This window comes from Ctenopharyngodon idella, chromosome 3 (genome assembly GCF_019924925.1).
Source record: "Ctenopharyngodon idella isolate HZGC_01 chromosome 3, HZGC01, whole genome shotgun sequence".
Taxonomy (NCBI): domain Eukaryota; kingdom Metazoa; phylum Chordata; class Actinopteri; order Cypriniformes; family Xenocyprididae; genus Ctenopharyngodon; species Ctenopharyngodon idella.
The window spans coordinates 27362663-27376243 of NC_067222.1; the positions used below are offsets into that span (position 1 = coordinate 27362663).

Here is a 13581-nt window from a genome sequence, read left to right on the forward strand (position 1 = left end):
TCAGCACTTAGTGAAGAGCGTCATTAATATCTATTTACAACATGTTTTTGAAGTGTTGATCATTGTAGCCTATCACAGACATATCTGTTGCGCGCGTGAACACAATGGCCAATCAGAGGTGTTTATGAATCCACTCAACAGCGCTCAAAGCGTCACAATTTTAAAATTTCAGTACAGACTTGGTATCACGGTCAGTATTTTTGACAACACTATTCGGATGTGTGTATAAAAAAAATTAAAAAAAAGGCCGTTTCAAAAGGTCTAATATATTTTGCATAAACACATATCACATTAATAGTAATTTGTTTAAAAGTTTCAAAGGTCTTTTGTTTGTTTTTAAATTCTGGGAACCTCAATAAACTTTTAGGGATGTTATTACACTTGCACTGAACAAAAAAAGCAGTCATTCATAGAAGTTAAAAAGTCCTTTGCCATCAGGCCCCAGTTCAGAGGGAATAATAATTATATAAACACTTTGAGTTTTTACTATGGCAGTATCTCAGATCTCCCTGACCAAAACCAAATCTATTTTTACCCTCACAAATCCATTACCACTTCAGTGCTCTTAGACATGTCGGAGAATAGCTGACAATACAAACATCACACAGTCTAATCCTTCCTTTTCATTTCTTCTCAGCTCACGAATACATAGAATTGCACTTTTCAACTTCCAGAAATTGTTGTCCCTCAGACACCCATGCAATTTGACAAAGGTGGTTAGCGGCGCGGTCAAGGACTCAATCTTCTAGCAAAGCCCAGAAGCTCTTCACCTACAGTCAGGACCTGTCTGTCTGAATATTAAAGACTACATGACATTAATCCCTAGCACTCTACTCTCAAATGGCTAATGAGGGCCACTGAGGATCACTGTCTGGCTCCTCCGCATGGACGCTCAAATGTGAGTCTGGGAACTCAGTCACATGGTCACTCTCAGTCTCCTTCCACTTTTAATTGCCACATTTCCTGTTTCTGATATAAATAAATCCCCCTATCTCTTGAAAATAAGCACCAAATCAAAGTAGGCCATAGAAGATGAAAGCAATTCTCTGTTATCCTTCAGATGAGGGGCCCTCCACAATGGATTAAACCTTCTGAAGCTGTTTCCTGATCTAAGACTTATTGTTATACTGCTACATGAGAGTATAATTGCATTGCTAGAATTTAGTTTCTTGGAGGGGAATTCAGGCTGAATTTTAAATAATATAAAACAAGTCAGTGTCATTACAAACACAACAACAACCTCATGTTACTAAGATTTCCTTCTCATTCTCTCAACAGTTTCTAAGCACAATAGGAATAAGCCTACAATGCTGCAGAAAGAAAAAAAAATGTATTGGAGAACAACAACAAAACATACATTTCACTGAAGTGAACATGGACCATCTGGACTTAACAATTACCCACAGAACAATGAGTCTGTTTGAGAGGGGTCAATACATGTGTTAATCCAGGACAGGTAAGTCCCTAAATCACCCTCTCAAAGCAAAATGTACCTAGACCAGTCATATCTTACATTCATAAAAGCAAACAGATAGACAGCATATATATACAAACTAAGGGTGCAACGGTTCAGATTACTTACGGTTCGGTTTATATCACGGCTTTAGGCTCACGGTTTCGGTAAGGTTCGGTATATGCTATGTTCAGGTAAAAAAATACTACGGTCAAATAAAAATAAAGAAAATAAGAACAAATAATCAAACAGCAAAAATAAATACAGTAACAAATAAATAAAGCTTTTCAGGTTTTTCATCCAGTTTTCAGGTACAGAAATTGAATAAAGTAGCTAATAAAACGTAAAAAACAACATTGCATGTAATCTTCACTGTAGGCTATAAATAAAATAAAGATCAATCATTATTAATTATTAAGTTACTATTCAGTCATGAGCAATGAGTGATTTCCGTGTCTTTTGTTGTTTGATTAACATTAAAAACACGTTCAGACAGCAGGAATGCAAGGGCGCGATCAACACCCCGGTGATGAAGGCGTAAATGACTGGTCATATAGAGCATGCGGCACTCGCACTGAACAAAGTTTAGGGGAATCCAGAATGCGTATCCATCGACAGAAACATACATTAGCCTAACTCTGTCTGTCTGTTTTATTTATTTTCTACAAACCATATTATAGATGCATATGCGTCGTCAGAAATGAGATGAACCGCGGTACAAGTGTGTGCCGAACCGAGTGTGCAGAACGGTACGGTTCGATTTTTTACAGAGAATCGTTTCACCCCTAATACAAACACAATTCAAAAAATATAAAATTGATTTTAGTTTGTTGTTCTATTTTTTTTTTAGCTATTTATTATGGAAATACATTACCATTCAAAAGTTTTGGGTCAGTGAGAAATTAAAAAAAAAAAAAAATCAATTATTTTATTAATAAAGGATGTATTAAATTGATCAAAAGTGTCAGAAAAGACTTCAACATTGTTACAAAAGCAATCTTTTTTTTTTTTTTTTTTTAATAAATCCTGTTCTTTTAAACATTCTATTCATCAAATAATCCTGAAAAAAGGTATCATGGTTTCCACAAAAATATAAACATTAAAAAAATAAACATTAAAATGTTTATTATAATGTCTATGTTTTCAACACTGATAGTACTTGAGCGCCAAAACAAGGATCACGTGACACTGAAGACTGGCGTAAAAAAATCAGCTTTTCCATCACAGGAATAAATTACATTTTGAAATAGATTAAAATAGAAAACATATCATTTATATTGTTCCTTAAAATCTTTTATATATTATATAGTTTTCACAAAGGGTTATATCTCAGCAGCTACAAGGCTTTCAGTCCAATTGCACATGTGTTTTCTCTGGCAGTTCAAATTCAGGTAAGAGTCAACTAATAGATGTTATCCAAATGTTGTCAGGACAGTGTTTTGGGGTCAGGCAGTCACATCGTTTTATTAAATGTTATACATCTACAATTCATTACAATATAATTGGCCAAAGAAATTATAGTTCAGTGTTGTGTTTTTGCTGTTTCATGAACCGTTTTGTAATTCATAATTGTTTTACGGTTTGATTTTGATTACAGAACTTCCATAGGCCGTCTAATGGCAGGCGCCACAGTAACAACGCACCCCGCATTCGCTGCAGGCAAACACCAATCTACCCTAAACATGTTTTTCTCAGTTCACTCATGTAAACCGTTGCAGCAAGCGCTGCTCTCCCCTATATGTGGTGCTGAGTGGTGGCGTTCGTTCTGAAGGAATCATTTACAAATCTTAAATCCTTGCTGCTCCACATACAAAGTGTTTCATTGATAAATAATCTGCTTCTCAAGAAATCCACTTAGACTGAATCCCTCCCTCATCTCTCATGAGATGAGATAAGGATAAAGAGCAGTCTGCTTTTGGGGGCACGCATGTTCCCCACACACAAACAAACAGAAGTAGCTAGCAAACGAAGGGGGACATTAGCCTGCTTGCCTTTTCCAGGTGTAGCCGCAGGCTGGGATGAAAGGTGGGGAGAAACTTTACCCACCACTCTGTTCGTGAGGGGGCAGGACTCACAGGGAGGAGGAGGAGGTTTATCAGATGGTTTGTCTGCTTTTGAGTCTCTATTGAATCTGACGTTCTGCTCTGCGCTCTCAAATGAGAAACGACTCCCACCAAAATCGCAACTTTATTTGTTGCATCACAAGCCCAAAAATCGTCGGATAAACTTTGGCCGGCTTGAATTTTTGAAGAGGTTTTGTGCTGGTTTTGCATTGCTTATTTCTTGTGACTGCGTGCAACTGAGGCTGGAAGTTTTCCCTGGACTGAAGTCATGATGTCAGATATCTCAGTCAATGACCATCTGGAGGGAATATTGTCTGATTTCGAGGGTAAGTGTGCGCGTTCATTCATTTTAATAAGTGAATTATGGAGCTATGAGAAACTTTGCAAGTGTAGATTAAAATAAATAAAGTCTTTAAAAACTTTTATATAAATAACTTTTTTCACCACATGTATGTAGGTAGAATAATAAAGATGCATATGTAAATGTATACAATAATACGAATTCAAAAGTTATATTTTTTATTTTAGAACTTTTTAAAAGTATCTTTTAGTCTGTTTTGTTTTTTTGTTTTGTTTTTACCGCTGACTATGGGACGAATATAAAAGTTTATTTTATGTCTTATAAAGTTATTAGAAAAAGAAGTATTTTGTAAAGAGCACATAAAGTGTAGACATACATTGTCTATACAGACCCTAAACACGTGGATGATTAGAGGCAAGCTGCTAGACTGATTTGACTGGGTTGGTTAGTCTTCATTGTTAGATCATGAGATGTTTAAGTGATCATATTAAGTGCATATTTTTATTTATGTAAAATAGGTACTACTTGGTACTACTGCAAAAGGAGGTGCAGCTGTGAAACTTAAATGTTCTTCTGTAAACATGCCTCTAGTGTACAGTATACTATCTATCTATCTGTCTGTCTATCTATCTATCTATCTATCTTAAGAACTTCCAAAAGTAGTTTAAACTTTATGCGGTGAAAGTTACAGCTGCATTCCACTGGTGTTCTGCTGTAATTATCCTAGTATCTTAGCATCCAAACCTTCATCTTTTGCAGTGCGTCAAGAACCATCTCCACAACCCTCACCACAGCCGTGTCCGCTATTGAATCTGACACACATTTCTCAGGAAGAGAGGCACCCTTTCCAATAGATCAGTCATGGATGGACACAGCGGGAACTGGAGAACAATAGTTTCTCTCAGTGTTTAGACAGGTGCTGATGTGAAGAGGAAAAACAAATTAGTTCAAGCCCTCAGAATAAAGCACCATCTATTATTATATTTGTGTGCTACGTGGAGACAGTTGTCAGCTAAATACTGTCTGAGTAAGAGTTTTAGCTGCTTCGGTAAAGTTGCGGAGCGGTTTGTCTGGAAGATGATTTAGCAGAAACTAATTCTTGAGAAGACTGTGGCAATTACACGTGATGACAGGGAAGATTGAGGTGTCTTTTGCTGAGCAGTAAACAAATATGTTCACTGGGTGTGTTCCTTCCAGAGCTGAAAAAGAACCACAGTTCTTAAAGTTTTGCCAGTGCATTAAACAAAATCACTTGACATACCTTGATTTCTGTCAGTTGCACCAAACTTTTATTAAGCTTTTAAAAAGTACTTTTAAAAAATTGGATTTAATTAGAAGATGGGATCATTGCCATCCAGAATGGATGTGAAGGCATACTGTTCTTGATTGGTCATTACAGTTTTCTCAGATTCATACCCAGGCCATGTGATTCCTAGTGGAAGATGCCACAAGAGATATTACATCCTTTCAGCTTCACCTCAAACCAGCAAATAGGGTCATTTCCGAACAAGAGACCAGTGTGCCGCCATGTGCTTGAGTGAAGAAAGATAGACAGAACCGCCGTTCATTCTGAGGAAAACGCCTCTTGGAATGTTGTGGGATGTATAGTGAGATCCTTGGTTCTTTCATATGGCTGTTTGTGGTTGAGTGACTGTGAAACGTAGTCATCCGTTTCTTATCAGTAGAAGTTTAATTGTAGGCAAGGCATGAACTTTTGTGATCCATAGAGATGTCTGTTCAGCGAATGATGACGGATACGTTTCCTGTTAATGTGAATGTGTGGAAATGAGAAAAGAAAAACAGCCTCAACCTTCCTGTTGTGTAATTTGAGACTGACGCAGTAGAGATGGCATATGCTTTATCTTGAGACTACATTTTTGATCAAGCAGAGCCAGGGTCATATGCTCTTGAATCATGGTACTGATTCACTGAAGTCTACATTAAAACAAAAGATGTTGTTTTCATTGCCTTTTCATCCTATACATTCCTCACAGCATTATGGGAGTCATAGAATAAGATTGAGGTGATATAGGGGCCCTGGTAAAGCCTTACGGGATAAAGAAGGCTAAGCTTTAAGGTCTATGTGAAATATCTATGTACCGTGTCTATGTATGTGTGTCTGAACCATATTGGGCAAAAAAATTTGGACTGCTATGTTGGGTTTTTGAATTTTTGAGTACATAATATCACTCAACATGACACACAAACTGACATTGAACTTCAACTCTAGAAATGTGCCATTTAAGGAAAGACTCACTTGACCTTCTGCTGTCATTTCGAGATGTTATCTGTTCTTTCTGCTTCAGCAAATACCAGTTCACAAAATAGTTGTCCAAATAGTGGCTGTTCAAACTTACACTATGTAATGTCATACCATACCATACATTACCCACTCACCGGACAAAATATATGGAAACTAACCTCAGCTAGCCCCTGTATTATTCATACACAGAATTCATAGTGTGTCGAGATATATTTTTTTTAAATTTGCTTTAATTTATTTAGTTTTCCTTATTATTTTACTTTTTTTTTTTTTTTTTTTTTAAATGAAGAGCATGGTACCAAGCTTTTTGTTATGTCAGGCATAGATATTTCATTTATGATTAAGATAGATTGGGGGCAATTACAGTAACATGCCTCTTTTTGCCTTGGCTGCATATTAAAGACTCCTATGTGCACATACCTTCTAAATTCGCCATTTGGCTGTCTGACAATACACTGATTATAACTATATCTTTCTAGAGTATTTGGGTGTAAATGGTAGTTTATGGAGGTAATGGAGGTTTACTATTAAATAGTCAGTTCATGGATTCTGTCTACCTCAGCTCAGCCATGGTTTGATTGTTATTCCTAGGAAAAGGTCTACTTGAAACTAAGCATATGTAAGACGGTCTTGTATTAATTGACCTTTGTTTACCCTTCGATCATTATTTAGAAGAGGTACATATAGTTTTTGAGATGTTTCTCTTAGATCAGATTCTACAAAAAGCTGCCAAGTTAAAATTAGAAAGACACAGGAATCTGAGAGAATACAAAGTGGCTCAGACATGTTTCTGTGTAATTACCTGACAGCTGATACCACACATTGAGTATATGTCAACTGAAGCAAATCAAATGCCATTATCAGCCATGAGTTCCTTTTTTCACTTTTTTTAAACTATGTATTTCCATTTGGAACATTAGATACCAAATCTGAAATGGTAATGAAAACACAAGGGTGTTGAATAGCACATGTGGTTATACTGAGTCAGGATGATGGAAGAGCTAAATTCAACTCATGCTAAAAAGGTGTATTAAATAGTATCTGTAGCTGTGTGAAAGTTTTTCCAGACCCCCAGGGGGGTGTGAATGCAGTGCCTTATTCGCATCGCTGCAATGCTGAAAATGGCAGCTCGGAATTCAGCTTCCAGATGTGCCTTAGTAGAGGTGGTCCGAACAACTTCTGAGCTATGTGCTTAGGGTGGTGTTCCAAGGGGTCGTCTGAGAATACCTGTGAGGAATGTGGTGGTGGGGGATGGAAAACCACAACAGGCCCAGACTTGCCCCCTTAACACCCCCCCTCCTCATCACAGTATACTCTCCCTCCCTAGGTGCATCTCTCAAAACTTTCCCTCAAAGTGCTACCAGATTAAGATAGAACCCACATTTATTACTCTGGAAATATTGGTTGTTGCTGATTATGAGCATATCAACATTATGTTTATGTGATTAACAGAAATGTCATGGGTAGATATACATGTATCAGTGACTGTGTGGTGTCCCCTTGACCTCCCCCACCTTTCTCGTTTACTTCTCAGTCATCCCCAGGTCTTTCTCTGTTTGCCTTGCAGCCCCACACCATAAACTTAAGGTCCAAAGTAGCATGGCAGCTAGTGTCGTAAAATCATGAACTGCGTGATCCTGAATCTATGTGAACGCACAGTACAAATAAGAAAACATCGCTTTTATTCTTCCGCATGTGGCTTCCTTTAGAAGGGGTCAGAGATATATTGACTGTGCAAGAGCAAGGTATTTTGGGTTATTTGTGGCTGACAACATTTAAACAGATCAACGAGAAATGAAAATTTTGTCATCATTTACTCACCTTCTTGTCGTTTCACACCTCTATGACTGTCTTTCTTCTGTGAAAAATGAGCAAAGATATTTTGCAAAACATCCATGTCCATACAATAAAAGGCAATGAAGTGCAGTGTTGTTTTAGACCAAATTGACTTTCATTGTATGGACAAAAACAGTTGAAAATTGAAAGGTTTGGAGTGACAGAATTTTCATTTTGGTTGAACTATCCCTTTTGATCATATTTCAGAAATCAATGGGTTTATTTAGTCCATGAGTCCATCAAGTTTTTACCCATGGGCCAAACATTCCCAAGCTGTATTGAACATGGTTAACAGGAAATTACAAAAGGACCCAAAATGTCCTTAATGAAGGAATGTCAACAAATTCTTCCACAGGAAGCATATAATCATCACAGGAGGCATTGACATCCATCCCGTTTCCCAAAGAGCCATAACATGCTGCAAAAGAGAGGAAAGACAGGGCTTAGCCATGAGGAAAAAGGAGCAGAGAGAAGGAGATTCTCAGGTTCCTCTCTGTTTTATCAGATTGTGCAGGCATTGTGCTGCTCCATGTGTTAACAGAGGGGATTAAACTGCAGCAAAGCTGAGAGAAAGAATATTGAACAGCGCAGAGATGGTGCGCTTGGCTGCCAGCGTAATTATTTCCTGAGCGTTTGACAGGGTGCCAGTAATTACCTGATACCAGCCCCTTTTTATCTCAGTCAAAGGGTAGTACAAGTTTACACTTGCATGTGCTGCATCATAAAAAAAAAGAAAAGAAAAAAGCTGTTAGACTGTGCCCCTTGGTTTGCTGTCCCTCCCTCACTTTGTGTCTTTTCTTTCGGTTTCCAAAACTGTAGTTCGCTTAAGTGGTGCGTATTTCTTTGCTAAAGTGCACTTCTTCATCACTTTGAGTGCCATTGTGAGAGTACACACTGCAACTTTAACCTCTCCTCCATTGAATCAAATGGCACCCTAACGGTGTTCTTCTTATATTAAATGACTTCTGGGGTACTGCAGAGAATGACATTGTGTGTAGCAGCGATGCACAGGCGGCCTTACCAAGGGACTTACTGCTGAAATTCGATTAGGCCTAAACTTTCACAGCTGTGCGGATGATGATGGGTGAGATGAAACAAAGGGTCTGTGGTCTCCTCACTGTAAAAGAGGGGGCTGTTCCTGCGTGAAATCTGATTTCATTTAGTGCCTGTAGTCTTCTTGACTCTAATTGGTAGCATACCCTACAGGAAGACAGGCAGCCTCGGCTCCAGCCCTGCCCCCTGCCAGGCGAAGATAAAATCAGGGCTGCTGGGCGAGATGCTATGATAGCTTCACACTGATATCTGCTTGTTTATACAAGGCAGCACCTGAAGAGGACTGAAAATCTCAAGTTTTGCCTCTGACATCCTGTCATGATATCAGGGTTTTTGATACGCCAAAGATGGCATGTAAGCCGTGATAGTCTGCAATTACAAGCACCTCATTGCATCACACCCTAGCCAGATCCAATTGTCATCGCATGGCACGATGGTGTCTACATGAAATACTCAAGTTGCCACTTCTAATTGGGTCTGCCACAGAGCTGTTAGGACATTTGTGCTGTTCACCACTGGAATTCTCAGTCATGGTGAAGGGCTGTTGTAATCCAAGCCTTCAGTCCCTGACACTGTGTCTTTGAATTGGCCCTTTGTGCTGGAGGAAAAGCCACTGCCTCTCACAAAGGGAAAAGGTCGGAAAGCACTGTTTGCCTTCGGCTTTGTGTTGCAGCTTCTGAGAATGAGGGGATTATACAGTGTCACTACAATTTACATGCTCCAGGTGTAGACTTACCATTCAGCCCCACAAGAGACTGTTTCCACTATCTTCTTGTACCTAACATTTCCTTAGCACATGCTTTTAATTGAGAACAAATGTCATTATGCCTTTAAAGTTGATATAGGGGTGACATGAAGATCTTCACAATTTTTACTTCACAGTCTATGTCATGTGGATTTTGATGCAGCTGGTCTATTTTTAAGAATTACTATGTTTTGTCTTGTTTTCTAGTAAAAAATCAAATCAAAATATCATTTAAAGATTAACATTTACCTGAGAAGCAAAATATACAAAAAAAAAAAATGTTTTCAGAGACCATATCTTAAATATAGTGGTTTTGTTTGCTAATTTATCTAGTCTCGGAATATTTATAATTATATTATATTATCTTAATACTACTGAATTATTGACCCTTTTGTATGAAAGAGTTAAATCAGATTATCAGTGATGTTTATGCTGTGTACAAATATTTCGCTCAACCTTATCCTACCAGCCCCGATGTCTTAAAGACTTACGGAAAAAAAAAAAAAAAAAATGTTTTAATTATTGTTAAAGTAATAATTTCTCTGAATTAGGCTGATAAGACAGCTTAAATCCCGTTCTATTAGCGCAGCATGTAGAGGGCAGTGAATTGTAAACATTGCTGATGTTATCGCAGGTGATAATACATTTTTGCTGGTTATTTAGTGGTAATTTTAGCACTGTTTGACATTAGTTTTCTCATCATGGTGGTTTGTAACTGTATAAACAATTAAAACATGTCATTCAAATTAAAAAAAAAAAAAAAAAAAAAAAAAGACTTACGAAACATAACCTTGGTGCTAGAATAAAGCATATTTGTTCACAGTTGTTATGTCACCCTCAAAGCAAGATTGCACAGACAGCAGTGTAATTATATCTTGGCCCTTCAAAATCTGTCTGACTGACGTCCATTCAGTCAGAGCTCCAGGCTGCCCTCACCGTGAAGTGTATCCTTTTAAGGTTTTAGTGCCTCTTTAAATCAAAAACAGGAAATGACTGTCCTAGCAGATTTATGATTTCTATCATGAACGAAGTCCAAAACTTTGATGTATTATCAGTATTATCATAAATTCAGAAATGTGTTACCTGAAAAATTATAGCCTAGTGTTTTTTGAACTGAAATTTGGCCTTTGGTTATTAGGTATAATTTAACTTACCTCATTTTATTATGTTATGTCGTTTATTATTCATTGAGCCTTCAAGAGTGTCTTCTAACATTGAAAATTAATCAAATTTGTGTCCTCTTTCCTTATACAGCTTTGAAGAGGTCCTTTGATATTGATGATGTGAATGAGATCCCCACATTCTCCCCCACATCTTCTGTCACATCTCCCATCAGCCCAAGTGCAATCCTCAACAAGACAAATGAAGTGAGGAGTCCAGGGAACCAGGTGTCTCCTCCTTACCGCTCCAGGATTAGTATCAGCTGCAGTCCTGCCCAAAGCCCTGTTATGAGAAACAGGATGGTGTCCAGTCTCTCCTTCAACCGAGGGATAATGGAAAAGCCCACTATCAACGCCAACTCCGGGATCATCCGAGCTGCCTCATTTCAAAACAAATTCAACCCTAATGGCTTCAATTCATCTTCAGGTCCAGGAAGTGACAACGACAGTCTCCATAGCTCCTCTTCCAGTCTGGAGTACCAGGCCTCTTCTAAACTCTGCTCCTACACAAGCCCTCCTCAAAGTCCTGTTGGAGTTGGGGAATTCAAGGCCCAACGTTTAGGCAGCCCTGCCCTGAAGAAGTTCTCCTCCCATGGGAACATGTTCCATTCAGAGCTGGAGGGTCCTCTGGTCATCCCAACTGAATCCATGGGTATTAGCCATGGCTCCATGCCATCTCTGGATCTCCAGATGGAGACTGCAGGAATGAGACGAGTGATTTCTCCTGGATCACGATTCACCAATACAAGTCCACAGTGGAGCACAAGTCCCAATAACATACAGAACACCAGTACCTTTGCAAGGGACTCCTCTCTCAACAACCAGTCTTCTAGACCTAAAGATCCAGTGCGCCTCAACAAGTTCCCTCTTGACCTTGACAACCTGGTCTTCAAGTCTCAGAATGAATCTCCAGGAGCACCCAAACCACCTCCAAGGTTCCACACGTTATCCAACAGTCCCATCGTCTTGGCAAGTCCCTCTGCATCCATCAGCAGCCTAGACAGCACCGACCTACCCCTGGCCCACAACAACAACAACAACATCATCGAAAAGAGAGAGCCCATCACTCCTCCTGGAGCTATCCCAGTACCCAACATCAGTGAATCTCCTGTGCTGCTGTCTCCAGCCCAGACTCCTCAGTTCAATGTAGTCTCTAAGCCCCAAATGGTCCAGGTGGCCCCTGCCCCACCTTCCCCATCAGGAGAGATGGAGATCAGCAATGATATCGATCAGGATGACATCCATGCCAAAGAGAGCGTGGGTTCCATATTACAGCGGATTGCCTCTTTCTCCAGAGTGGAGACTAAGGTGCCAGTGTCTGATCCGAGTCTGGTCATCCCCCTGAGTAATGGCATCAAGAAATACTCACCAGCAGTACAACGCAAGGATTTCAAGAGATCTGAAGGTGAGATGTAGTGCTCTTAATATTTCAGTTCAGGGTCTTAATAGCTAATAAATTGGGTTGTTGAAGTTCACCAGAAGAACTTGTTCAGTGCCACTGGTGGTTATGCTACATGTCTATTGATTTAATGCACTTAAAATGGGAGGTATGCCCTTTGCAAAGAATATGATTAGTTAAGTAAACAGAACTGTGTGGGTCTAAAGGCAGCACTTTATTTGAAGTGCTGCTGTCATCACAGCTGTCTTTCCGCACCTTACTGACATACTGTAGAGAAAAGGGTGATGGGAGAGAAGAAAAAGACAAGAAAAAGAGGAATTCCTGGTATATCAACAAATAGCTGAGTGCAAACGGTGATAACAGTTCAGGGGATCCTGTCATCACTGCCTACCCAGTAAAGTGATCCCTGGCAGACACAGCTAAGTTGAACAGTGCCAGAGGCTACAGAATCAGACCCTTATACAGTTAAATTTCTCAGGTGTGTCAATCTCTGCTACAGTGATCTCACCCAATCCATACACGCCCACATTACTTGCCATTGGGATTAGTGCAATCCAGACAGGGCTTGGAGTCTTGGCACCATAATTATGTTCTTATGTATGGCTTTACATAGCAATTGACAATAATGAATTCAGAACTGAGGCTTAGTAATATCAAAGACATCAGGGTGAAAAGCATATATAATTCATAGTCAACAGCATGGTTGTCACGTATTGACCCATTTTTGGTGTTAAATATCTATAGAATCAGGACATTACTCTTTAAAGTACACGTGCTTTTACAATGATTAATTTAGCAGATAAAGGGCAATAAAAAGCTAATCATCATAGGAGTGCTAGTGTGTTAATTCAAATTCAGCCCTTATATTTTGCAAAACAAAATGCAAGATTACAGGAGTTGCTAATAGTTGTTAGTAGTTCATTTATAATAGTAATGATAAGTAATGATAAAGATGGGGTTCACTGTAAACCCGAATAAGTTGGGCTAACTCAAAAAATTTGAGGTAATCAGTTACATCAATTTTTTTGAATTATGATGTTCCCAATTTTAAGTAAGCAGAACTATAAAGTTGAGTATGTAGTACTCATGCATGTTAATTGCTCCTAACTTGAAGTACTGAGTTAATTCATACATTTTGATAGCAATTAACATAAAAGATTTTATTAATTAACTTTTTTTTATTTCGAGTTCTTGCAAATCAAATGAGTTATTTACTTCACTGTAAACCCTAATGAGAAAATTCAGAAAATGCCAACTTGCTAATTTGCTAACATGTTAACAATAGCATGGTATAGCACTTACTGAATG

At 38.7% G+C, this 13581-nt stretch overlaps 1 protein-coding gene across 1 annotated transcript in view; it reads left to right on the forward strand.

Moving 5' to 3' along the window:
- Positions 1-3510: 3510 nt before the first annotated feature.
- Positions 3511-13581, forward strand: part of septin12 (septin 12) — a 66929-nt gene continuing 56858 nt past the window's right edge. The window contains exons 1-2 of the mRNA XM_051886603.1: positions 3511-3842; positions 10969-12279. Of these exons, the coding sequence (XP_051742563.1) occupies positions 3785-3842; positions 10969-12279 (1369 nt within the window). The 5' untranslated portion in view covers positions 3511-3784. The remainder of the gene's footprint in view (positions 3843-10968; positions 12280-13581) is intronic.